This window comes from Carassius carassius, chromosome 20 (assembly GCF_963082965.1).
Source record: "Carassius carassius chromosome 20, fCarCar2.1, whole genome shotgun sequence".
Classification (NCBI taxonomy): Eukaryota; Metazoa; Chordata; class Actinopteri; order Cypriniformes; family Cyprinidae; genus Carassius; species Carassius carassius.
In genome coordinates, this window is record NC_081774.1 from 12357517 (window position 1) to 12385276 (window position 27760).

A 27760-nucleotide genomic window follows, 5' to 3' on the forward strand; every position below is an offset into this window, starting at 1 on the left:
GTTTTGTCCTAACAATACCCCTGTTAAAGGGCCACAAACAAAGACGGCTGAAAAAGTTTTTTTAAGCGAGCCATTCATTACGATGACAAAGGGCAAAGAAATACATTATCATAATTAATCTTATCTGTGGCTGTGGGTGGCGGGTCTTTTCCCTTTTGAGACTGACGGACCCTTACAATGCCAACATGTACACATCAGTGTGTCACAAAGCACTTTGGGGGCTAAGAATATTTTAAGCTTTGTAAACATTCGCTAAACAAGTCTTGAATGTTAGCTGGAGGCTAGTGTCTCCCCATGCCTTTATCCACATAAAAACAGTCAGCCACTGCCAATTTGAATACAAATTTTGACTTCCTTTCTTAAGGATATTTCCAGAGCACAATGACAAAGGTTTCTAGTATGTGAAAATTCCACATTACCGATTTCATGTTAATGGCTGTGCCAGAAAAGCTTTGTTGTCAAATATTAATATTGATGCTTTAACATAAAATTTAAAATAAAATACTAAGTGGATCAAAACATTTCATCAAAATTGTCCTAAAACCTAAAAGCTTTCTTGACAACTGTGACAACAAAAAGTGTGTGTGTGTGTGTGTGTGTGTGTGTGTGTGTGTGTGTGTGTGTGTGTGTGTGTGAATAAATATATAATGTATGTGATGTGTGGAACAGGGATGTATCAAATGTAATAAAAACCCAAGTGTATGCTTACTGATGCTCTCAGGCATGAGCTACCATCAAAACATACTTGGCTGTTTTTTTTTTAAAAGCAATTCGTTTATGGTGCCGATGCCTTCATTAGATAAATAAATTCAGCCCTGAAACTTTTGGGGAAAATAAACACGTCTTCGCCTGCGGAGCCTCTCAGCTGTCGTTTGATATCCGTACTTCGTTCTTTTGGAGCTTACCTTTACACAAGCAGGGACTGGCTGTGGCCGTTTATGTTTAGGGACTGTGTGATGGCAGATTTCTGGACAGCGCATGGTCATCTCCCTAGTTTATTTATCCAAGGCCTCTAGACCTCGGCTCGGACCTCCCTCAGTTTGTTAGGCTTAAAGGGGCCCCCTACCGCATGGAGCAATTCCTCAGATTCCACATTAGCTCCCATTCCAAGCTGCCCATACCCTCATCAAATTAAACAATTTCGAGAACTGCGCTCAGTGCAGCCATAGTATACAGGCATGCATGCCCTTGTGCTCTCCCAGTTCTTTATACTAAGAAGCCTGTATTTGCATCAGTATCACGACTAGAAGTGTATTAGAGTTAATAATCATCAAATGACAGGTGGAATGGATTGCTCAGTGTTATACTGTATGTTGGTTATAGTTTACAAGCAAGGGCCTTTGAACTCTACTGTACTTCATATCAACCTTTGTAAAGCATGTTTGAATTCTCTGTATATAATGTAAATTTTTAGATTTTGTATATGTTTAGCTTTAATGTGCTTTTTTTATATAATTGAATTTTTTTTAAAGAATTGAAATGAAATGAGTTGCATCCATGTGTTTAGGTCCACAAAATCTGTGCATTGCTGTAAAATAACTAAATTAAATTAGCATATGACCTATTTATAACTGGACCAATCTTCACAGACAATCTTGATAAGAATATCACTAGTAGCCTTGAAATGGACTTGACCCCACCATTATGCAATATCTAAAACCAATTACCCTAAACCTGGGGTTACCTACTAATTGCAGATGTATTAAAGAATGAAAAGTTTAATTTATGTGGTAACACTTTATTTTGCAGTGTCCTTGTTACACATTACACGTAGGGTATTTACTATTATAATAACAATAAATTATGCATAATTGCAAGCAAGTAACCCTAAGCCAAAGCCTAATCCTAACCCTAACCATATATAAATGCATGTAGTTCATTTATATTACTATTCAGTACTTAAATGTATAATAACACTGTAACAAGTACTCCTTAAAACAAAGTGTAACCATTTCTGCCATAAACTGTTAAGTAAAATCAAAGTGGTGCCCAAGTTTTTCCTTTTTGAATGTAATTACAAATAGCCCTGAGTAAATATAGTCCAACAAAAAAATATAATGTCGAGTTTTAGAGCAAACTCAAGTGTATCATGTAGAAAGGAAAATGTTCATTTTGTCTGGCGATGATGGCTTTGTTTGACAAACCCAGCAAAGGATATGTATACAAAAGTTAAGTTTTTTTTAATTCTAGACACTTTGTTGGTTTCAGAATCATGAAATCAGTACATTTTGTTCATCTTTATCATTATTACTGTTTATATTGTATTCATAATTAATTGTATGTATGCTTTTTTGTTATTAAATATTATTTTATTGGTTTTATTAAGCTTTTATGAGACCAGAGCAGATTAATTTGTAAAGTCTCCCTCCGCATCCGAATGTCAGCATAAAAGAAATGTGTGGCTGTAGTATCAATAGATGGCCTGTGTGATAGCGTGTTAAAATACGAGCCGAGGCTATTGGGAATGTGCAGAGCGGAGCAGCAGTGCAGTGAAAGAGCTCCTCTAGCACTTCCCCCTCCCGGCGCTGATGTGAGGGGCTGCCTGCCTGGGTGGTCTCCCTCTCTCTCCACTTTGGTGAGCTGTTGCTTAGCAGCTAATAATAGGAGATGTTTGCAAAGTAATTTGCCTCTTCCTCGGCCAATGAGAACCAGAGCACTTTTCCATCAAACCACCCTTTTCAGGGTTTGCAAAGGGGCTACCTCTCCAAATGTTACAGCAACAGGATCAGAGGTAGACTGGCGGAATCCGCTCGACACTTTCTTCTGCTTTAAAACGAGTAACGCGCTATAGCTGGACGAATGAAGACCGAAGGATCTATACGGATTCGAGCACATAATGTTGGGATGGAGTTGGAAGACTGTGGCTCAAGGAAAGACTAGAGAATACTTCTTAAAGTTGAACCCGGTGGATGCGCGTGTCGCGAATCTTGGATTATTATTATTATCGCCTCTGCCTAACGCGCCGCGTTTGCCTTTAACTTTCTTCAGTGCTTCTTCTGCCTCCCGTTTGGACTATGGCCTCGGATCCCAGAGACCCGGGACCGGCCGGTGGTGTTTTTGGAGATTTACCCCCAAGTTACACACGCTCTCCGCCGCTTGTGAACTCAGATCTCCGCCGGAGACCCAGTTACTGCCACGCCGCTTTTGCGTTAAAACAGATTTCTAAGGTGACAAACGCTTTTCCGCTGGAATACACACACACACTACGTTGTTGTTCTTCGTGTTGGTGGTAACGTGTGTATTTCAGGGACCCAGGGAACAGTTAAGGACTTTCTTTAGCCTAGTTTTAGAAGTGTTTGGAGAGGATTTACTCTCTTTTTGGGGCTAGTGAGAAGGAACTGATCAACAGGCTACACATACATCTCAAAACCTAGTTTGGTGGAATTTGGTTTAGATGGAGCTAGACGACGCTAAATAAAAAGCGCGGACAGCGACTTCTATGAATGAAAGCTGTCTTCATTCATTTAGCTCTCACATTTAATTCGTCCTTAATGCTGCCTCAGTGTTCAATCTGGTTGGTCTAGATACAATATAGCGTGTTTGTTTGACAATCCGCGCGCGTCCTGCTGAGGAATTCACTGATTAAGTTTGATCTGACAAAGCATCAGTGAAGCGCATGAACGCTTGGCTATGTGTCAAAACTCCCATGAGTGAAACCAAAACATGTCCAGTTATACTGCAGCTAGGACTGCTAGGTAGGCTACAGGAAGCTTGTGAGGTAGTGGCAAAGCCAGGCTTTATATGGATCTACATTTTTGATCAAATTGCTTATAAAAGTGTTTACTTTTCTATTGGAGCCTGCCAGAAATGCTTAAAAATTCTCTTTCCTTGTAACATGCTGCTGTGTGATAAGTATCTTGAAACAGTTATAGTTTATAACAAGACATGTTCGACAGCTTTTATTTGAGGTTACATGATCTCATGTGTTTTAACATTCTACATTTTAGAGCTAAAGCTTATAAGGTGCTTTTTTATGTATAAAGTTGTATGATAGATTGTTGACTTCTATCATTTTAATTAACCATCTTCTTCAATAAAGATATGAGAAGGGAATCCAGGCCTGTGAGATATTTGAAGAAAGTTCTTTAAAACTTAACAGTTTAAACCCAAAACTTGAGAAAAAAAAACTAAAATTTAATTAAGACAGAGAAAATTAAAAATGACAAAAAAATATTGCAGCTATTTAAATGGACGGAGAAAAAGATATAACATTTTAACAGGCATATGAAGTTCTCTAACTCATGATAAGTTACTACGTTATATAATAACACAAAATTGTTGGTATTTTAGCGTTTACTACAGGTTAGGGTGGATTAATAAGGAAACAGTTTTGAAATTGTCACAGTAGTATTCGAACTGATTCTTAAAATAATTTCCATATTATTTTCATTTGGCTTGCTGAGTTGTTGTTTTCAAAAACTTTTACATTCTCTGCTTTACAACAAGCAGACAGTGTCACGTTTAGAAATGTCTTACACTGAAATGAAAATAACCTGACTTGTAAATGTTGATTCATGCATTGTTAGGACAGTTCACTATCCTGGCAGGGCACCGTGTGTTACAACTGATCTGAAATAGCATCACTGTACATGTGAATAAGTGTTCCTCTCTTGTGTCTCAGGGGAAAGCTGTGGGACAGAAAGCACCACTGTGGATTCGGGCAAGGTTCCAGGCTTTTCTCTTTTCTCTGGGCTGTCACATCCAACGACACTGTGGAAAAGTCCTTTTCATAGGACTTCTTGTGTTCGGAGCTCTGTCTGTTGGTTTGCGAGTCGCTGCCATTGAAACGGACATTGAGAGACTATGGGTGGAAGGTGAGTCCAAGTTTTCATGTTTTGCTTATGCGCTGTGTGGGTTTATTTCTGGGGCTGATCTGAAGGAAAAGTTATTTGTGAGCTGTATGTTGTGACGTAACTTTGCATAGGTTCAGAATAGACATAGTCCTTTTTATTGCAACTCAGTTTAAGAACTCTCTCCCAAATAATTTGACTGCCTTTGCTTAGCTTAACTAAGCTTAGCTTGCTTAACTGATTGAAAATGTGATTGTGGTGCAGTTGTTGGGTGATATAGACCCAGACCTTGTGTGGGCTTCTGATATGAAGTCTCAGGATCTTTGAGCGGACATAGACCGTGGCCTCTGGAATTCCATATCTCCTGTCACGCACACGTAGCATTCTTTTTCCCAGTGCATGCAAGCCTTCTCTTGTTCTCTCCCCATCAGCCTATATTGTTTGCGGTGGGTGCTGCGCTTGATGTTTTTATTTTTCTCCCTTTCCTGTTTGACGTCCTTTCCGTGCACCTCACTTATCTGTGCATTTTCAGGCAGCTTTATTTGGTTTTCACACTGCCAAATTCCTTCTAAGCCCCCTAGGCTTTCGCCACACTGCTGATCCCCTGCACAGATGGGCTGTGTGTGAATTGTTAGCCATCTTTGAGGTGCTGACCCTCCCCCTCGTGCTCGCTGTGTGGTCCTTCACTATTCTTGGATTCCATTCAACAATAAAGGCACCCCCCTTTACCAAAAAAAGTGAATACAGCTGAAGGTTACCCACCTGTTTCACACTCACATATAACACTCATGAACAAGCATATAAGGCATAACTTTTTGCTTATGTAGTTTTGTACTTGAAAATAAAACATGCTGTTCATGGTAGCTTAGCATTGGTTTGTTTCATAAAAAATGGTAGGACCTTTTAGACATACTCCTATATGCTTTTCCACAATATCATAGGCTTACGCAAAAATATGCATTCATTTTGTTTATAATATTGAAACAGGTTTATAATTACTTGTTAAATATTTAGAGCTCTAAAGGAGGTGATAAATGAACAAATGCTCTCTGGTGGGAACGTTAGCTGGAGTTAAGCAAAGGGAGTTGTCAGATGTTGTCAGTGAAATTTGTGTTTTAATGTAAAGCAGGCATAAAGCATGGGGCTCCTGGAGTGAAACGCCAAAGTGCTGAAAAGGAACGCTGTGCCTTTAAGAGGCAGTGCCTGTGTTTCTAAAGTTTCTGCCTGCGTTGTTTTCCCCCAATAGCCCATTGACAAAGCTGCTCTGGGCTGAATGGGGAGTAAGTGGTATGGTAACAAGGAGAGGTTATTTCTCACACACAGGCACACACATTCACTTCTGCACACATACACATAAAAAGTCACAGGGACAAACAAAAGAGTTTTATAATGGGTCTTGTGATTGGGAATTGAATTTAAAAAGGAGCTGTTAGCAATTACTAAATATTTGCATGTATCAAGAGTGCTTTCCAATGACTTGGCAAGCCAAAACATTGTATTACAAAATGAATGTGGCATAAGCATTTCTTCATTTCAATTATTTCATGGTTAGGGTACATTTTAAATGTTGCAACCTATTTGTCACAGCTGTAAAGAACAGTAAAACAGTCAGGGCCTGTGGATATCACACTTGCCCAGCTGTGCATTTCGGAGCATATGCCTACTCATTACCCCAGAGGCGGTGACTATCCCTTCTTCACCTCTGCTCTAGCCCCCACCCAAATGTCACCCAGGCCACCAAGTGTCCATGTCCTTAAGGGACCACCCGGGCCACCCTTAATTGCTTCCGCCTTCCATCAAATGATGTGCAAACCAGTTACCTTGTGTTTAGATGCCTTAGAAAATCAAACCAACAGTTTAGTAATAGGGTTTAGGCAAACTATTAGGAAAACTGTGTGTATTGTGTGTTGTGCCTTTTATAAACAGGAGGGGCCATCAAAGAATGTAGAGATATTTATCCAATAGCCTTAAATTCATCAGTATGTTTATATCAGAATGTACACGTTGTATGTTATGTTATGTGCAAGTTATGGATTGTTGTTTGAAATTCTAGATTTCTAGAGTATGATAATTTGCTGTTTAAAAATTATAATTGAAGACTTGAGTGATGGTTCACCCCAAAATTGGGAATTGTCATTCAGTCATCCTTGTCATTTCAATCCTGCATGACTTTCTTTCTTCTGAATTTTTGTTGTTTTTTGTCCATACAATGAAAGTCAGTTGGCTCCAATGTTGTTTTAGACCCCACTGAATTTCATTGTATAGACACAGTTGACACATTCTTCAAAAAATCTTATTTTGTGTTGCACTGAAGAATGCCATACAGGTTTAAAACAGCACAAGGATAAGTAAATGATGACAAAATGTTCATTGGTTTATTCTTGGGATAGAGGGATTTTAGCTTGCATTGTGAGACGGGAGAAAGAGGAGATAAAATGAAATGATGTTTTATTAGCAAAGCTCGGGAGGAGCACGTCAGATACTACAGATTGAGAAAGTTGTGATTTCAAAGGAGCTCAAGTTATAAAGAGCTCGAGCAGTACCACTTCTTGTTTTAATTGAGTGGATTTTAATATTTGATTGAGCTTTTTTAGAGTGAAGGATGAGGAAAGATTTGTAAGTGATGATTTGCCTATCTGTGTGGGGCAAAGAAGCAGACTTTGATATGTGATTATATGCTTGAGTAATGCTGGCCTCCCAAAAGGATTGTTGGAATTTAACAGTCATTGCAAAAATGTGTGCCGGGCTAAACAAACGGCAAACTTTTTCAAACCGACGGACATGTTTATGCACTCATATACAGTCGTAACTTAATATTTCTCATCCGTTTTGACACAATTTTGGTGTGCCTGAGAGACATGTACACACAGACAAGCTGTACAAACATTACTTAAATATGTTCAGGGATATCTGGGTAGCAGACCCACTTGGGTTGTATGAAGCCACCATGCAGCAGTAGAGTTGAATAAAAAACATATACACATTGCATGAATGACCTTGACAACATGCATGTAAACTGAGGGAACCAGCACAAATCCAGGATTTACACAGACACATGTGGACCTTTCGGTGTTAGGAGCAGTTATCTAAACAAAAATGAAATGCAAGGTAAATGCAATAATTCGTTAGAAAATACACATTCTTCCCATCCTGGTGCTGGATTCGAGAGAAAGCTAGCTCTATGAAGCATTATTGGAGGTGAATGGCAAGCCACAGTACCCCAGCTACATAAATAAACCCTAACTGCTGAGACTTAGACCTCACCAGTAGAAAGTACAAACAAGGCCAGAGTCAACCTGGGTCGGTTGAAAATGTTTACTTCAACCCCCCCGTTTCCACCCCCCATCCCACACAGGCTGGCCTTCCAGCTCCCATTACTCAAGAGCGGCCATATGAACTGAATGCATCCCTTCTCAAAGTTTAGCAACTTTCTACCCCAAATCTGAGCATTATCAATAGGCTTCACTCACTCTGGGTAGTCATTTTCTCTACATAATCGGTTTGTTTGGCATTGCACTTTTTTTTTTGGTTAAGAGCATAATGCAGTTCCAGAGGTTGTCAGTGCAGCAACAGAACATGTTTTATATCTAGGTTGTAAACGCGTCCCATTGACGTTGGTGGCACGATCAGAGAGGAAAATTGAGGTCTAACTCCATGGCAGAAGTGCTAGGGTACACCTTTCTGTTTATATTCTTAAGCTAATGTTACTAGAACAACGCCAGCAGAGGTAGGAGGACACCAGACCCCCAAGAAGCTGCCCCTCTTGCTGCCCGATTCAGACAGTATTTCTTACATTCAGTCCAATGAGGGTCATTTTCTTAGATCCATGCTTTAAAAAAAAAAGAAGAAAGAAACTGGTCCCCTTTTTGTCCTTCTCAACAGTTTGTCCTTTTGGTTTAGGGTAAAAAACATTTTCTTGGTACGTGGTGGAAAAGAAATGGTTTCTGGGCTCAGTAAATTCATTTCCAGCTTGAATGAAACCAGCAACGTGGAAAAATTTTGCCTTTCACCATGGGATGAATGTATGTTTCAACCACACATTAAGCTGCATTAGCAGCCAGTGGAGTGCCTAATGTGGTTATTTTTCACAGCAGCCAACACTAGGGCTGATTAGCATAATTAGTACAAGGAAGGCTATACATATGGAAATGGCCAGGACCTAAGTGCCAGAACCGGTGGAAATTTATGTCAATGCTGACAGAAGTATCAGGTCTGAATAGGTGCTAGCTCAAGCATAGTTTTAACCATTTTAATTAGTTTTTCATAATTTTTTACCTGCCATCTGGAGGGTTACAATGAATGGATACGTATGTTAAGTTTTTTCAACAAGGCCTACAGTTGCCTCAGAAAGATGTACAGGAGGACATGCATGTGTGTGAATGCATTTCACACACAAAGATGTGAAAGCTAGTCTCTCCTCCCTCTCACATTGTTTTATCCGCTGGGAAAAATCCAAATCCAATTGCTTTTGTAGTGAGTTTCTCTCTTTATTTTTTTTCCTGTTTGTTGGGAAACAACTGAAAGTGACTGAAAATGAGGGTGACAAAGACCTGCATTGAGTCTCTTGGTGGCCTTGAGTTAGCGCTCATAGAGGCAGAGTTGGAGCAGTCTCCATCTGCCACTGTATTCGTGCAAGATGGGGTGGTTCTCTCAGTCATGGTCAAGCCATTGAGACTACTTGTGATTGAGAGTTGCAATGAAGCTGAAATGTTTTAAAAGATTTGCACTTGAGCCAAATCTATCCTTCTTGTCTACATAATGTGTCTGGAAAGAAGAGGAAGAAAAAAATCAAACAAAGAACTTGGAATGGACATTATGGGGTCTTGACAGACCCAAGGCAAAAGAGCTGGACCAGCTTGTTTTGTTCTTGGTGGTTTCATATACTAATGTGTGTGGGAGAAAAAGCGAAACAGGAAAGAAGAGTGAAAGCGCGTATGGGAGAGTGTGTTCATGGTCACGCACTGGCACCCGACTGTGCATCTGAGCTCTTGGGTTTACTTGGGTGGTGAAAACAGGTAAAAATGTCTCTTTCAGCACTCTTCCTTGTGGGACTTCCTCCAGAACAGTGTGAGTCCTTTTAGAAGCCTCTTAATCCCTCTAATCTGGCCCACAACACTTTGAAGGTGGCCTGTCCTAATGGAGAAAGCACTGGGTTTCAGACCTTGCTGCTCATTGCTACTGCGCCACATGCAAATCTTACATTCGTAGACAGTAAAGGGATATTTATCCATAATCTTTAAATTAGGGTAATTTAGCATGATCCTTGTTGTAATTAGTTCTTAGGATATTGTATCTTTATTATGCAATTTTTTTCTTTACCTTTCTCATTTAGACATTTCTTGCTCCTCTTCATGCATCAACATGGTAATCGTAACTATATTTCAGGTCAGTGTGAGCAGGAAGTTGTGGGCAATGTGTTGCAGAGCATTGGATAGGCCAAGCCAGGGTGGACATGAGCAAGATTGGAGCTGACAGGGACCACTGGCGAGGTGACACTGAGGAGCAGAGGGCTTCTTCATAGTTAATTACCTGTCACTTTCCATACTGCCCACTGGGAGGGAACCCCCTCACACCAGCTCATTTTGCTGGTCTGCTCCTGGGTGGGACCTTGAGACAGGCTTGCTGAAGCTTGCTACCATTGTGTTCTAGCCAGTGAGGGCAGACTGTAGATTAGCTTCAGCTTTTACCATTTTATGTGCCACAGAGTACTTACAGTTGCAGAACTATCTAATCTGTGAGACACTGGGCCTGGTCTTCTTTCTAGCTATGTTGGGGAACACTGGTCAGACCCTCCTCATGGATAATTGGCTTGTGATGGTGAAGTCACCCCCAAGGCTTTGAAAAATGGAGGACAACAAAGGAAGGAGGGTCTGTGCTTGGGAGAGAGTAAGCTCTTTATGGCAGTATTGCTGGATCGATATCACAAAACACCTTTAGGCTGCCCTAATTTTGAGTTTTTTTAAACATAAATGATTTTATAATCACAAACCTCTCTACCCTGTTTCAGTCTCAGCAACTCAAAGAAAAGATTAGTGCTTTGAAAATCCCCCTAGGCCTCTGTGTTTTAGAATTCTAGCTGTTTGAATCTCAAATGTACATCCCAGATCACTCTTGTGCATCACAGTTCCTTTCCTCCCCTTCTGTGGTGCGTTTCTGGCTGTGAAAGTATTTGCATGCCTGTCTCTTTAAGTGTACGGCAGCAGAGAGCCGAGAGAACAGAGCAAAGCTCCCATCTGGAGGGTGGCTGAGTGGAGCGGTGACTGAGCGGCGGGGCCCGCTCGGGCCTCTAGCTGGGTGGTCCAGATGGGAGGAACCAGACACAAATAGCTATAATTTACTTCAGGAGCCCCTGTAATTACAGGCCCAAGGATTGGAGCTCAATTCCTGCAGATGCCTGAATGCATTAAATATGAACATGCTGTCTGTAGATCGACACAAATACGTGTTTTTGCAAATGGAAACGGCCTTCAGATTCAGCCCGCCACATTTTTTGAAGTAATGTGTTTACATAACCTGCATGTCAGATTGCTGCATGAAGGGAGCCAGGAGGTTGAATGTTTGCATGCATCAAGTTCTAAGCTTCAGGGCAAGTCACATGGCATTTACATTTGTGGTGCAACTTTTTTTTTTTTTGCTCAGCTTTTTCTTTCATTAAACAAAACCTTTTATGTGTGTTAAAGGATTGTTCTTAAAGGATCTCTAAGCCACTTACAAAGCTGTGGGCTACTCCTGACATGAACAGTACTCATCTCTCTCTGTATTTCTCTCTTTCTGTTTCTCTGTCTGTCTTTCTTTCCCTCTCCCTCTCTCAATTAACTGAGACAGGCAGCGAGATCTGCCGGGGAGAAAAAGTGGCTCGATGGGCTCAGCCAGCCACTGCAGGCTTGTCATCATGTATTGGGACGTGGAGGGGCAGACAGGCAGGCTGTGATCTGGGCCGGTGCGTTTCATGTGCATTTGGCATGGCCGCAGATACCCCGCGTTCTCTTTTCACCACCATCTCTGTTAATTAGGGGGCTGGACTACGGACTTTCCTCCGACTCTTTGATGCTTTTCATCCCGACTCAACATACCACATGAACAGCATTTCTGCCTCTGCTTTTATACCTTGCTTGCTCCTTCCATTTACTGCTCACATCTTGTATCAGGCATGGTGACCTGTAGATCAAGACCTAACATCTTGAGTGACCTTACTATCAGGAACCACAGTCTGTGCTAAGCAGTGTGGAGTTAGCCATTCATTAAACTGGTGCTGGCAAGATTAGGCCAGAAAAGAGTTTCTGTCAGTTTTAAGTCAGCCATACTGAAGAGTTTATGGAGGATTTTGTGCAAAAGCATGTTTTTTTTAGCCTTGTGTGAAAGTGTGGGCCATGTCATGGGTATTTTTACTCTTTAGTGTGCTAAAGACACAAATGTGATCCACACATCTGTTTCTGGGGTTAGCTAGAATATACACAGGGGAATGAGAACTGTAATGTGTTTAATTGGAGTTTAATTATGACATTAACCTCAGGATCATGTTTTTTTGTTGCAGTGTGACCATTAACACAAAACCATATTGTTCCTCTGCCTTGTTGTGTCTCTGACATATAAAGGTGTCTCTGAATGTTCTGAATGATTGAAAATAACAAAACGTGTTGTCTCTTTGTCTCAGCTGGCAGTCGGGTGAGCAAGGAGCTACGCTATACAAAAGAGAAGCAGGGAGAGGAGTCAGTGTTCACCTCACAGATGCTCATACAGACACCCAAAGAGGAAGGAAACAATATTCTTACCCAGGAGGCTTTGTTGCTCCACCTGGAGGCTGCTCTGTCAGCCAGCAAAGTTCAAGTGTCTCTTTATGGAAAGTGAGTACAACCCCCAGCAAGATTACAGGGAATTTCAAACACTTATAAACTAAGGGCCAGTCTTCTAATATGTGGTTGTACAACTTCTACCCACAGATCTTGGGATCTTAATAAAATTTGCTTCAAATCCGGAGTCCCAATTATAGAAAATGTCATGATTGAGAGGGTAAGCATGTTTTTATAATGCAATTTTTGCCTTGCTTCATAATAATTTTCTTATTACTGTTTGCTAAGTGCTTTAGACAGCTATTATAACTTAATTTGGCTATGTTTTGTTCTGTGCCATGAAATCTGCCTTACTGAAGATTATACTCTATTCTTTGCAGATGATTGACAAGCTTTTCCCCTGTATGATTGTGACTCCTTTGGACTGCTTTTGGGAAGGCTCTAAGTTGCAGGGAGGCTCTGCCTATTTACCGTAAGCATTCTGCTTATTCTTATTTAATATGTAACCACTTATCTCTGATGAAGTCGCATATAGCTTCAATGGACTTTTATAAATATATCTAAACACAAGAGACCAGAATTAACCATGAAACAAGGGACTGTACCTGAATTATAGCTCTAAACCTTTGACCCCCCCTCCTTGATATAACACACGCTCCTATAACAATTGGCCTTTACCTTCAACCAAAACGGCGCTGGCTGCGACAAACACTGACATCAAGCCCCTAGCAAAAGCTCTATTTAGTCTGTTGATAAGCCGAAGCCTGGTTCCGTCGTCAGTGTGGCTTGAGCTGTCAACAGTGTGGTGAGGGGCTTTACAGGACAATTTCTAATCCTGCACCCCTGTCCCACCACCCAGTCCCCCAGCCAGAAGGAGCCCTTACGGAAAGGGGACAGAGAGAGAGAGGGAGGGAGAGAAATGACTGCTACTGGGTGGGTAGGAGGGAAGGGTGGTGGGGGGGGGAGGGGAGCCTTTGGGTCAGACAATGGTAAGCATTCTTTCAGTTTACGAGTGAGTGTCCATCAGTGAGGGGGCCCTGGAGGGGGCCCGGCTTTGTCAGCACTGGGTAACACTGTGCATTCTCATGGTAATCGCCCAGGCTTGGAGCTGTAAGTTGGCCAACAAATAAAATGGGCATTATTCAAGTCGTGGGCCCAGAGAGAGAGAAAGAGGGAGGAAAAAGTAGAAAAAATGAACTGTGGATGTTGGACATTGTAGTTTACACTTCCACCCAAAACATCTCTTTAATATTTTGTTGGTGGAAAATTGAAAGCCATATTGTATTCTATGCCATGCAGAACAAAATTTGGTTTCAATTGGCTGAGACTGATTCTATCAATTCTCATAGACTTTTTTTCTCTTTCATCTGCCTATACCCAGGTTTTCTGAGAAGCAATGAGATAATCCAAAAATTGTGTTATTTATTGCCCTCTTTTCTTTATTTAGACATGTATGAAGCGGGCCTGCGTTAGCCACTGAGGCTAATGTCCTCTTAGGCTTCCGCTTCAGTTCAGCTGTTTTTTTTTCATCTAAAGGGAAAAGAGCGAGATAGAGAGACCGAGAGAAAGGGAGGGAGAGAGTGAGTGAGGGAGAAAAAAACTTGAGGGAACAAAGAGCAGCAATCTATGGAAAAACAAAAGGGCCCAGGCCGGTTCACTCAAGCAAAAAATAGGAGATAAAGGAGACTCTTTTTGCAAGCAGGAGCAAAGGCGCTTGGTATGTGGGAATGGGAGAGGACCAGCTTTATTTGAAGCAGCTCTTCATGAGTTATTAGAGTGAGATTGGGCCTGGAGTTAGGACACTATTCACTTTTATTCTTCTTTACCCACAAATACTCATTATGGTGAAAGGCCCCTCTTTCACTCAGTGGGTATCACTCTGGGTTCTATGGCATTTATACTTGGGAATTTTTTTTAGCTACAAAGGTGTTGATTTGAAATGGTTTTCCTTTTGATATATAATTTTCAATGCCATAATAATCAAATAATGTTACAAATTAGAGGTTGTCAGTGTTACCAGAATCACCCTTCCCTTGTAAATCAGAATGTTAAAAAGAATCCAACTACACCTAGAGAATTAGACTTTGACACATCAATAAACAACAGTCCACTTTCTCAATGCCCGCTGAGTGAGAGAAGATAGATTAAAACCTGCAGGCTAAGGGGTTGGAAACACTGGTCTCAAAGCAGCATTCAAGACAGTTGGCACAGCCCTTCTCAGCATTTCACTGCCCGCCTTCATCCTTATCAAGATGTTTTAGAGGCAGAGGTAATCGTTATGACTCGATGCACAAAGTTAAGAGACAGCAGCCTGTAGACCGCCGGCACATTATGCCCCTCCGTGTAACAGGATAATAAACGCTACTTTATGCGGCATCTGTAGTCCGCCACCACCAGGGAGGGACTGGTTCGGGCAGGCTTGAAGAAGCAGCGGCAGTGAAGGGGAAAGGGGTTTGTTTGGAAAAAGTGTGCTATTGTTTGAAAAAAAAAGCATACATTTGATGCATTTAGACTGCTAACTTAATTGAAATGTCTCAATTTTGTTTATTGTGTTTCTTGTCATAGGGGCATGCCTGACATTCAGTGGATGAATCTGGACCCCCTCAAGCTAATGGAGGAGTTGAGCCAGTTTACATATCTAGAGGGTTTCCGAGAGATGCTAGATAAGGCTCAGGTGGGCCACGCCTATATGAACCGCCCCTGCTTGGATCCCAATGACACAGACTGCCCTCACAGTGCCCCTAATAAGGATCCACGGCAGGTGAATACAGTTTTTTAATGCAAATGACAATGTATAATTAATTTGAGTCTGCAGAATTTATACGTTTGCATTAATTGTGTGGTCTGTATTTTATTTAGATCCCCGACATTGCTGCTGAACTTCAGGGAGGTTGCCATGGTTTCTCCAAGAAGTTCATGCACTGGCAGGAGGAGTTGATCCTGGGCGAAAGAGCAAAAGACTCTCAGAATGCCTTGCAGAGGTGAGAAAGAGGGGGAAAGAAAGAAGGAGAGGCAATAGGAGGGGGTATGTGGGTGGGCCTCTCTCTCAGGAGGCCCTGACAAGAGAGAAAGTAAGAGAGAAAACCTGAAAGAGACAGAGATGGAGAGAGGGAGGAATCTTTCTGACTCCTAATAACCTCACACATCCATGGAATTCCTTACATGAAGAGGGATCAGTTTCCACCTCTGACCCCAGTATAGGAAAGAGCAATTAAACATGATGGACAGCCACATTACCTTTGGGCAGATCTGAAATGCATAGTGGAGGAAAATCAAAACACAATGAACAGAAAAAATAACATATGATACAAAGTAAACAAACTGTCAGGAAAATAAAAGCAAGAGCACAAGTATTTGACACCTGTAATTTAATCTCATATGTGTATATTTTCAATGAAGGGTTTAATCTGCAATAAATGAAAGTCTCTGCAGAGAGCACTATATTGGCCTTTTGCCCAGTATTTGTGCATTGTTCTGATCTCAGTGGAAGTGTTCGAGTGATCTATAGAAGCCATAGAGGGAGCACACGCATCATTCCTGTCTTTATTATAATGTGTCTTCCTATTAATGTCTCCTTATTATCACTTTGCAGCACAATGGTATCTGCACACACATGCTTGTATGTTCAGATCTCACTCAGCCTTCTTTATTTTCCTGTATAGTGCGGAGGCTCTTCAGACCATGTTCCTCCTCATGAGTCCCAAACAGCTCTATGAGCACTTTAAGGATGACTATGAGATTCATGACATCAACTGGAATGAGGACAAGGCCACTGCCATCTTGGAGTCCTGGCAGAGGAAATTCGTTGAGGTAATTTCCTGTTTCATAACACACCCACACATCACTTTGTGAGGTCTGAATGGTTTCAGTGACTGCGGAGGGTGCCCAGCTGGGGTGGAAAGGTAAAAAGAGCACAGAAGGTCACAAGTGGTGCAAGAGAGTTGTTTTCCTTAGACCAGAGGATGGCAACGTCTGCCTGAATTCCATCAATCCTCAGCTGCCTAGTAAACGGAGTCCTCCTAGGAGGCCACTGACAGACTCCCAGTTATAGGAACAAGCTGTTTTTGTGATAACTGACACCCAGCATGCTAACTGAAAGAGAGAGAGAGAGAGAGAGAGAGAGAGAGAGAGAGAGAAGAGCCTCCAGTAATGTCTGCTGCCTCAAAAAGAGAGCAAGAGTGAGGGAAGTGGAGTCAGGGGAGGTTGGGGGATAGGGCACTGTAAAAACAAAGTGCAGAGGTATTTCTTTCCCCTTAAGGTTGTCAGCCATTCATGGTGCTGATGGAGTAGCCTGAGAGACCATGTGATCTCATCTGATCCATCTGACCTCTGCCCTCTGGCATCTGTGCTCATTATTTCTTGCTTGTCAAGCTTCATAGGGTCTCGTGTTATCTTGTTTGTGTGTTATTATGGTAAAATACGAGGTGGGTGAGGGTACGGCCCACAGAAGAATAAATGTTTGTGTGGCTTGTCAGAAAAAGTAATGCAAGATTTGTTCTGTTCCGCAATGAGTGCACAAGTTCATTCAAAACACACAATGTTAGGTTAAGCAACTTTGCTCATGCCGACATTTATTAAATTGCAGCCAGTCACAAGCCTCTTTGATTTGACCCGTGGATATATGTTCTTTCCAATCCAAATACTCAAAATCTTGTAGTTGCATTCTGTGGATTGTTGTTTAAAACTGTGATTTTTATGTCTAGGTTGTCCATTGGAGCATTCCTCAGAATTCTTCCTCCAACATTTATGCCTTCTCTACCACTACTCTTAATGACATCATGAAGTCTTTCTCCGACGTCAGCGTAATCAGGGTGGCAGGTGGTTATCTGCTCATGGTAAGACATCCATTACTGTGGCAACTCTGGCTAAGGCTAATGGCAATGTGATGACCGTGTCTCCATTTGTGTGGAGCTATTCCCTTACATGTATCTCTTTCTATGCACAGCTGGCATACGCATGCGTGACCATGCTGCGCTGGGACTGTGCTAAGTCTCAGGGTGCTGTAGGGCTGGCCGGAGTGCTTTTAGTTGCTCTGTCTGTGGCTGCAGGACTTGGTCTGTGCTCACTGCTTGGGCTATCCTTCAATGCCGCCACCACACAGGTAAACACACACCTAAACGTCTTAAATTCACACTCAGCCTCAGGGCTTGGCTGTAACTCAGAACTGTGCATTCCTCCACAGGTGCTTCCATTCCTGGCCTTGGGCATTGGAGTTGATGACATGTTTTTGCTGGCTCATTCCTTCACCGAGACCAGATCCAACATCCCGTTCAAGGTACGTATCTCAAAAATATGCTTTGGATCGTGAATTCCTGGTGATGAAAATGTTGCTTAGGCTTTCTGTTGTTGTTTTCAAAGATCACAACTCATTATTTGCCATATCTCTACACAGGAGAGGACAGGCGACTGCCTAAGAAGAACTGGCACCAGTGTGGCTCTCACCTCCATCAATAACATGATTGCTTTTTTCATGGCTGCCCTAGTGCCTATTCCTGCTCTCCGGGCCTTTTCACTTCAGGTAAGAATTTGTATTTTGTGTTTGAGTACATCATCAACCATTGCACCCTGTGATGCCCATTGAGAAAGACTGGCAGGGGCGTTTACTATCTGAAAAGGGCAGTGAAAGCTGGCTTTAAAAAACGAGCAGTCAAAGTTAATTCAAAGTAAGGATGGCCTTTGTTGTTGCTCTTTCTTGTATTCTTGCTTTATTTTATGGTCAAACCCCCCATCCAACTAAAGTCACAGCCTAGTTTTCAGGTGGGGAGTGGATACAGAGAGAGAAAGAGGTAATGAGATGAGTGAATATATCAGTATATCAGCCAGCCATCAGACTGTGCTTCTCTGATCTCCCCAGGCTAACCCTGGGTGGTCTGCACTGTAATGATACAGAATACAATGTCTGTCTGAGGCTGGCGGAGTTGGAGGGGGGTTCTGCTCAGACTCGCTGTGACCTTGGGAGTCCCCTTTCCTTGGATTGTTGACTATTTGTGGAGTGATGGGGGAGGGGGTTGCTGGTTGATTTAGGGTGCATATTTTACTTTCTGGGATTCAATCCGAGTCACTAAAACAGCGAGGGATCCTGAATGCAGAGGGTTTGTTCTCAAGTTCAGACAGCAGCTGTGGAGTCGGGTGGCAGCGTAGAACTCATGAACGAAAAGACTTGGCCTTTATCCTAAAGTCTCACTTTCTCTCTTACTCTTTATTTCAGGCGGCTATTGTGGTTGTCTTTAACTTTGCCATGGTTCTGTTGATCTTTCCTGCCATTCTGAGCTTGGACCTGCACAGGCAGGAGGACAAAAGACTGGACATCCTGTGCTGTTTCTACAGGTAACTAAGCTGTGCTGCCCTTACTTAATATCAGCCCTTTTTATTACGCCAAAGCCTATGGTACTCAAAAAGGTGGATTTATATATTTCTTTTCTTCCAGCCCCTGTTCATCTCGGGTGATCCAGATCCAGCCTCAGGAGTTCTCAGATGCTAACGACAACCACCAGCACGCTCCGGCCACCCCCACCTACACTGGCTCCACTATAACCACCAGCACCCACATCACCACCACTGTGCAGGCATTCACCCAGTGTGATGCAGCTGGTCAGCATATTGTCACCATTCTGCCACCCACTTCCCAGATCTCCACCAGTCCTCCATCCATGGTCCTATCAACACCCACCCCGACTGCTGACCCTTATGGCTCCCAGCTGTTCACCACCTCCAGCTCCACCCGAGACCTTCTAGCCCAGGTGGAGGAGCCTGAAGAGGGCCGTGAGTGTGTGCCTTTGCCCTTCTTTCGCTGGAATCTGTCAAACTTTGCACGGGAAAAGTATGCCCCTCTGTTGTTAAAACCCGAAACTAAGACTATGGTGGTCATCGTTTTTGTGGCTCTTCTGAGCCTCAGCCTCTATGGTACCACAATGGTTCATGATGGACTCTACTTGACTGATATTGTCCCCAGAGACACAAAGGAGTATGACTTTATCAATGCCCAGTTTAAATACTTCTCCTTCTATAACATGTACCTGGTTACCATGGATGGCTTTGACTATGCCCGTTCTCAGAGACAGCTTCTTCAGCTTCACAATGCCTTCAACTCTGTAAAATATGTAGTTAAGGACAGCAATTACAAACTTCCCAGAATGTGGTTGCACTACTTCCAGGACTGGCTCAAAGGTATGTATTTTTTTTTTTTTGCAGTGCTTGCGAAGGCTACAGCTTTTACTACTATGACCATTTTCACAATGCATTATGTCTGATAAAAATCAGCTCATACCTTGTCTTGCACCATTGTGTTGTTTATAGATTAGGATATCTAAGAATGTACAAAATATAAGTAAATATGAAACATACTATTGTGAAAAATACCACAAACTATAATTTTACTTCTGCTTATTCATTGTGTCGGAAATGTTCTGATTTCTCAAGGTGAAAGAAAGGTGAAAGTTCACTTATTTACTTAAGTTCACTTAGCAGTCATCTGCTTTTGTGTTTCACCCACCTGGGCATAGAGAAGATTATGTGAGGTTCAGGGGTTATCTCAGACTGTTTGTGACCTCTCTGCTCACATTAGTTTGTATTGAGAGCTTAACTGTGAGGTTAATCCACAATAACTAAAACTCAGCGAATTGAAAAGAAGCTATTTATTTTGAAAGGATGTGGAAACTGGAGGTAGTTGAAAGATTCTCTCTTTCTCCCTTATGCTATTTCCTTTTCTTGTGAGATCTCTGTAATTACAGAATGGTTGTGGAAACTGTTATTCAGCTGTTGCCAGACTTTGTAATTTGGAGAGCACGAAAGACTTTCTCTGGTTAGTTTATTCAGCCCACACACATTTATTCAGCACCAGGCAGAAAGATGGAGAACCCAGCAAGGGGAGGGGGACTTTTAGTTTATATGCCTGTTTGTGTGTGGATTGGCATTAAATCTGACCCAAGTTTTTACCCCCCTCTCTAAGGGAGGAGCGATTTTAACAAGTAGGAAGGTTTGAACAGCTTTCTCACAATAGGTCTAATTGTACCCATCCATGCTCCATGTAGGTCTGCAGGCGACATTTGATGCTGATTGGGAAGCTGGCAGAATCACCTATGACAGCTATCGCAATGGCACAGAGGATGGAGCGCTGGCCTACAAGCTCCTCATACAAACTGGCTCTAAAAAAGAACCTTTTAACTACAGCCAGGTGTGTGGTCTTCTATTGGAGCAGCATTCAGTATTCATACCCATCCAAAACTTTGCATCTATCCCAAAACTTAAATTTATACATTTTGTTTCTTGTAAAGCTCACTTCCCGTCGCCTGGTGGACGAGGATGGTCTCATTCCACCAGAGGTTTTTTACATCTACCTGACAGTATGGGTCAGTAATGATCCATTAGGCTATGCTGCCTCCCAAGCCAACTTTTACCCCCATCCTAGGGAGTGGATCCATGATAAGTACGACACCACTGGGGAGAACCTTCGCAGTAAGTAAACCAAAGACAATGACATTAGAAAGGTGTTCAAAATCATATTTATGGATGCATGTTTCAAAAACATTACCTCTTCTCTCTTTCAGTCCCTGCGGCAGAGCCTCTAGAGTTTGCTCAGTTTCCTTTCTACCTAAATGGCCTCAGACAAGCCTCAGACTTCATTGAAGCCATTGAAAGTGTGCGCACAGTTTGTGAGGAATTTATGCGTCAGGGAATCCAGAACTATCCCAACGGCTACCCCTTTTTGTTCTGGGAACAGTACATTGGCCTGCGCCACTGGTTCTTGCTGTCCATCAGCGTAGTCCTTGCCTGCACCTTCCTGGTGTGTGCTATCCTCCTGCTCAACCCCTGGACTGCAGGCGTCATTGTAAGTCTGCTTTCCTCTCAACCTAATCCATTTCTAACTCCCTTTTTTTCTAGCCCCTTCCCCTATTCTCTTATTTCTCTTGCACCCCCTGATCCCCTCAACACAACTCAATAACTTTGCCACCAGGTCAGTTTTCTGGAGAGGGCCTTGGCGGGTTGTCTAGAGGGTGCTGCTTGCATACACACATATATACACACAGTCACACACATACCCCCTCATCTCTTTTGTCATTCAAATGGGTGCAGCAAGACTTTCTAAAGAAGAAATGCAAAGCTCTCCTGAAGGCTTTTACCTCCAACTGCCTTTGTCCAGAAATTTGGGGACAGGACGGATCTGCCCAGTCATGACCTTGGCCCACTAAACCCATCCATCAGGGACTGGGTGTAGTGGGTGGGATAGTTAGTTCATGGGCTAGGAGTTGTTTCTCACAGGCTGGTGGGGTCCACAGCTCAACATGAAGAAGCAAGGAACCAGAAGTGGCCATTGGCCTTGGCTGACATGTATTTCTGGTTTAGCTGTAATATGTCAGACTCATTTGTGTGTAAAAGCCTATGGCATTTATTTAAATGATAAAGTAAAGTTTACTGCAATTGCTTTTTTAAAACTCAAAACCAGCTCTGTCCTCTTCAGTTTCACAGCCTATATGTGGCCGCAGTAAAATGGGTTTTAGCATCTCCAATTTAAGCATGACCAAATTGGAACCCCTGCCAACATCAAAGGTTTTCAGGGCAAAGACTTAACCAAGAGCCCTATTTAATTTATAGAAAAACTGTTTCTCTTGGGTAGGAAAGCACTGAGGACTATACTGCACCAGGAAAGTGAGAGCAGAATGGTCCTTATACTCTTTTATCATATCGTCCCTCATTTCCCTAGCCCTGAAATTGACAAAACATGGGGAGGGATGAGGATATAGTCATTATGTAATCTGATACTCGGGCAGATGACAGTGGAATGTAGAGGATATTGGTCCAGTGAGGCTCATTTTTGCATTGTGATTCGTGTAGCGCTATTTCCATATACAAAGTTCATTGTGACGTAACGGCTAACATGCAAATTTTTGTCTTCTACTCGACAGGTTTTTATTTTGGCCATGATGACAGTGGAACTTTTTGGCATCATGGGACTAATTGGTATCAAACTGAGCGCCATTCCTGTCGTCATTCTTATAGCCTCTGTTGGTATTGGAGTGGAGTTTACTGTGCACATTGCACTGGTAAGGCCATCTTGCATCGTAATTAATCAGTATTTGTATTTCTGCCAATAAAATCAAATAGACCAGTTTCATTCTCTCTATTTTCCACACTGTAGGGTTTCCTGACTGCCATTGGGGACAGGAACACTCGTTCAGCCGTGGCTATGGAGCATATGTTCGCTCCTGTGATTGACGGCGCCATCTCTACTCTGTTGGGAGTGCTCATGCTTGCCGGCTCAGAGTTTGACTTCATCATGAGGTGAGTGATTGACACTTCTCCAGGCGGGTCTCTGAGGTCAGCCCATATGCTGACTTTCAAAATGCTGGTGGGCCTTAGGCAGGGATAGTTGTCCATGTGGCTATAGGGTGCAGGTGGTAACGTTTACCTCCCCATCACCTGGTGTTGTCAGTCTGGATGTTAACTCCCCTTTGACCGCCACAGCACTCTTACAAACATCCTTGAGCCGCTTGAATGCACAACAAATGGAGGAAACATCAAGGGAGTGCAGCAGCTGCTTGTAAACATGTAAATATACAACTCACTGCGCTGTGACTCAACATGCACCCACTTGCTCACAGTTTTTCCCACCCAGATTGCGGGGAAGATGTCAACTGTCCATTCATTTGGTTGTGAACTCCCTCTAGCCACTGCATTTTGGCAACTTTTCTGCCTGGTTTAATGCCTTCTTCACAGAAAGAAAAAATGTTCTAGGCTCTGCTGAAAGCAAACCACAACCTTGAGATCCACCTCAAACAGACCCATGACATAAAAAATGGCTTAGTTAGAAGTTCCAGTACAACATAGCTGCATGTTGAAAATTAAAAATATGCCTCTTGATAATTTTTCACGCCCCCACTTTTTGCACCAAAGAATAATTTGGAAACGAGGAAGAGCAGTGTGGTTTGGGTCTCCAGGAAACTGCAGGGGGTTGTTATAGCAGATTGCCTTAGGACAGTGGTAAAGCCCGGAGGAAAGATTGGGGGTTGGGGATTGAAGCAACCCATTTGGTGCAAGCGGTGTGCCAGCACTGGGCCATTCAAAGTGGGAGGTCCTGTTTAGAAGTAGAGAAAAAGAGAGAGAGGTCTGGCCCTCTAGCTGGGGAGTAGCATAAATACATTGCTGTAAACATCTCCTGGCTGTGGGACACTGAATAAACAGGAGAACAAGCTCAGCAGCCCCTCTTAGAACGAGCCACCCTTTCCAACCCCTGACTTGGAATGGAAAAGATTACAGTTTATGTAAACAACAGAATTCCTAACACTAGGTCTACTCTGGAGGTCTAACCCAGGCGGGGCCCATGGATGGTTTAGTCTTTTTCCCCCCTTTTTTCTTTTTTCTTTTTTTTTTACTCCTTAAATAAATCACGCTCCATTTTCAGAATGTTGACTTAGTAAAATAAACATGCACCCTTTTTCCAATCTTTTCATGTATACAGGACCGTCAGACAGAATGAACGCTTTTAACTAACAAAAGGTGGACATAAGTGCAGCCAAAGATGGTTGGCTGCTGTGTCTGTTTTTTCCCTATTTTTAAACGACCTTCATGTTTTCACTGAACATTACAAACGGTGTTGAAAAGGATGATTGTGCCTTTCTTGAACTTCTATCAAAGAGTCAGTCAAACTATGTGATTCTTCTAAATGTATCTAACCATTGCCGTAGAGAGAGATGACTGAAAAAGAAAACAGTTCACACTTAAAGCTGTCTGATTCATCTATGTTAATGAAATAGGCATGAGAGAAGTGGGAGGCAGGAGTGGAGGGAATGAAAGAAGGCTTGCTTGTCTCTGTCTGAGAAACCCATAGCATAGCTTAGTCTCTGGTCTAAATGTTGCATATAATTCTGACCAGAGTCTCCGGTAGTGCTGCATTTTACACACAGACCCCGACGGGCCACCTTGGAAATTTAGGTTTTAGAGGTCAATTTAATATACCTCTCCCTGACTGTGCATAATGACTGAAAATAGATAATTATAGTCTTTTAAAACCAGAGGTTCTGTAATACAGCACAGGTCTTGGTTCCTGAGGGAGCTGCAATAGAGACAAAACCAAAATAGATCCAAAATGGAGGTTCAGTGGTGCGATGACCGTCAGACCTGTAATCTTTTTAACAGGTTTTTTTTTTATTCATTCGTTTGACGGTTCTCAGAGGGCCAAAGTAAACACATTTCCTCATTGGAGGAGACGGGTCAATGGACAGCATTTTCCACTGTACGTCTGGAATGCTCCAAGCAGATATGCCAAAGATTAACTTTTTCCTCTCTTTCTTTCTTTCTTAAACCTAAGGTTCTTGTAGATGTTACAGAAGCAAAAATGGTCAGAGGGCGGGAGGTTAAAAGAACATTCCTGACTTTTTTCAGAATTCTGTTCCTCTTTTTCTTACCTCCAGAAGTCTAAACCACATCTGAATTGTCTCTTTTTAGTGTAACCATTTAACTGGAGTGCTCTCTAATTTTCTCATGCAGTGTCTTTCTTGTGGTGAATCAGAGGCCTCCCTCATCAATGCTCTGAGCTGAAGCACAGAGGCGCAGACACCCTCACAGCCCTGTAGTCTATTAGTGAGCACTGCATGTTAACACGCAAGCCAGTATACAGGGCAAAACTGCTACAGCTCTTCTAAGCCTTATATCTCTAGCTTTTATTGCTAGCTCTCACCCATGAGCTAATGCCTGGGAAACCTCATTCACCACCCTCTCCCTTGGCCCCTTCATTCAAACATACGTTTTCGGTGCTGCTTCCAGCCTTAAGCAACTCTGCACCACTTCACACTGCTCCACCAGACCCGCTAGTGCCTGTGCCAACCAGACCTCCATGTTCTTGGCTGTGGAGGTGGAGGGCGGTGTTTCCTGCTAGTCTTCAGCACTGGGTTGAGGTTCCTGCTTTAGTTATCTCCACTTAGAAAATAGATGGTCTTTGTATTACTCTTAATCAGACTGGTTTCAGAAAGAGATTTTTGTCCGTTTTACAAATAAGAGTTTATTGCACATGAAAGAAATGCCTTTCAGCAGATCTCTACAATAATGTTTTGTGATTAACTCTTGAGCCAATATTGTTTTGAGGGCAAGGAGGAGGGAGAGAGAGTAGGAGGAAGAAAAAGGTACAAAGAAAAGGTCTGGCCTGCTCAGCGTAAACATAAAGGTGGCGTGCCCTGGCCAGGGTGAAATAGGATCTCAATAAGAGGGGGTATTAAGTTTCTGAGGAGAAAATTACATTAACAGCAGTGGCAGCTTTTAGGACAGAGGGAGGAAGAAAGCAGAGGGAGAAAAAGCAATGGCAAGGGGTGAGTGTTTCTGACGCGTAGAATCTGTTCACTAATGTAAACACTGGCAGGGCAGTGGTGATAGATGAGGGCTCCCAGAGGGAGAGAGAGCTAGTACTTGCTATGAAGATGGAACCCAGGAAATTCTCTCCAGCTTTGTTAAGTTGCCAGGAGAGAGGAAATGTAGGAAAAGAAATTATGGATAAGAGGGGATGCAACATCCTACAGTAACTCTTGAATATCACCGCCCTGTCAGATGATGACCCTATTGTCTCATATCTTGTTTGAACATGCTGTTAATGTTTGGTGGCTGCTTTAACTTTAACATTCTCTTCATTTGTGTTCTTGCCTGCAGATACTTCTTTGCAGTTTTGGCCATACTGACATTGTTGGGGATCCTTAATGGTTTGGTGCTTCTTCCGGTACTGCTTTCCCTAATGGGCCCCCCCGCTGAGGTTATACCTGCTAACAATGGTAATCATTTGCAAAGTCCCTCTCCTGAGCCCATGCCTCCTCCTATGAACCACCATGGGTATTACGCTGGGCACATCCCAAAGGAACCACGTCAGGCCTTCTCCGAGACCTCTGATTCTGAATACTATTCTGAAACCACAACCACCTCTGGCATCGGTGAGGAGGAGCACAAGTACTGTGACAGGAGCGCATACATCACGTCTCCGGCTCAACCACCAACCTCTCATATCTTGCTTGAAGCCAGCAAGAACCCCAGCTTCCCAAAGCTCACAGTGAGTCAACCTAACAGGAAAAAAATCTAAATTAAAATGTTTGCGATGTAGCGCTTGAGCACTTTTGTAATGTGTTTGTGCTTGTTCTTGGTTCCAAGGTGGTGAAACCTTTTAACGAAAATGGCTCTAAAGGACAGAACAGCGAGTCAAAGCAGAATGCAGTCAACTCGGTCAGTTCACAGATCACACGGTGGGACAATAAACATGAGTACCAAGGACAGAGCCGACAACATTTACCTAGCGACAGGACCCACTGTCCTCGTAGGACTACTCAGTGTGGCTCAGGGCCACAACCAGGGAGAGGGCAGCAGCAAAACAGGACTACAGCCCCAGCCCACAGCCCTGGGGCATTGCAGCACCCTAACAATGCAATCACCATGGTTACAGCAACAGCCTCTGTGACAGTGGCAGTGCACCCCAGTTTGCCGGGGTCGTACCAGGGTTACATGCACAAGGGATTTGAGGATTATGAGTCAGACACTTTTGAAGACTCTAAGAGGACTTCTCAAACATATGGGAAGGCTACACATTATAAGAGGGACTCTATGGAACTTCAAGATCTGGAATCCACAGAGAAAAACCACCATCAAGCTAACCAGGCACTAGGTAAAGACTCTTTACCTTATAGCTTTCAAATTTCAAATCCCAATACTAGAGAATTACGTAGTTTAGATTGTTATTATAATGCAGCCAGCTGTCTGTACCGGTCATAACGATGTTCTATCTTTTGCATGTGTTACAGGTGGTGCATGGATCCAAGCAGCCAAAGATTGCTAGACTGCTCCCAGTCCCCACATCCCTTTGTCTGGAATCTCTGGCTGTTTTGGGAAGTTCCCAACCCCAGCCCAGTGTCTTTTATCTCTTTGAACTGTACATAGACCTCACACAGACAAGAGGATTTATTTTAAAATTATTAAAAAGGTCTCCTTAGACATTTATAAATATAAATATATATATATATATATATATATATATATATATATATATATATATATATATATATATTAAAACTAAAAAGAGGGAAACTATTTTAAAATGTGCTGTATAAACTTGTGTATTCTCTTGTGTAAAAGTAAGATATATAAGAGGATTTGGAGGCCTTGTTTCCTCCATTGTATAGATTATAAAATGTGCTATATGTAAAATAAGTGAAATGA

The 27760-nt window shown here is 42.5% G+C and overlaps 1 protein-coding gene across 1 annotated transcript; it reads left to right on the plus strand.

Annotated features, from left to right (window-relative positions):
- Window positions 1-2539: 2539 nt before the first annotated feature.
- LOC132096353 (protein patched homolog 1) lies at window positions 2540-27549 on the plus strand. The gene is made up of 22 exons (XM_059501645.1): window positions 2540-3167; window positions 4622-4814; window positions 12445-12634; window positions 12731-12800; window positions 12961-13052; window positions 15146-15341; window positions 15440-15561; window positions 16243-16390; window positions 17284-17415; window positions 17526-17681; window positions 17763-17855; window positions 17973-18098; window positions 18789-18907; window positions 19008-19747; window positions 20611-20753; window positions 20854-21034; window positions 21127-21407; window positions 22483-22620; window positions 22716-22858; window positions 26213-26603; window positions 26702-27209; window positions 27346-27549. The coding sequence occupies exons 1-22, from the start codon at window positions 3015-3017 to the stop codon at window positions 27378-27380; spliced, it is 4350 nt and encodes a 1449-aa protein (XP_059357628.1). The 5' UTR covers window positions 2540-3014; the 3' UTR covers window positions 27381-27549.
- The last annotated feature ends 211 nt before the right edge of the window (window positions 27550-27760 follow it).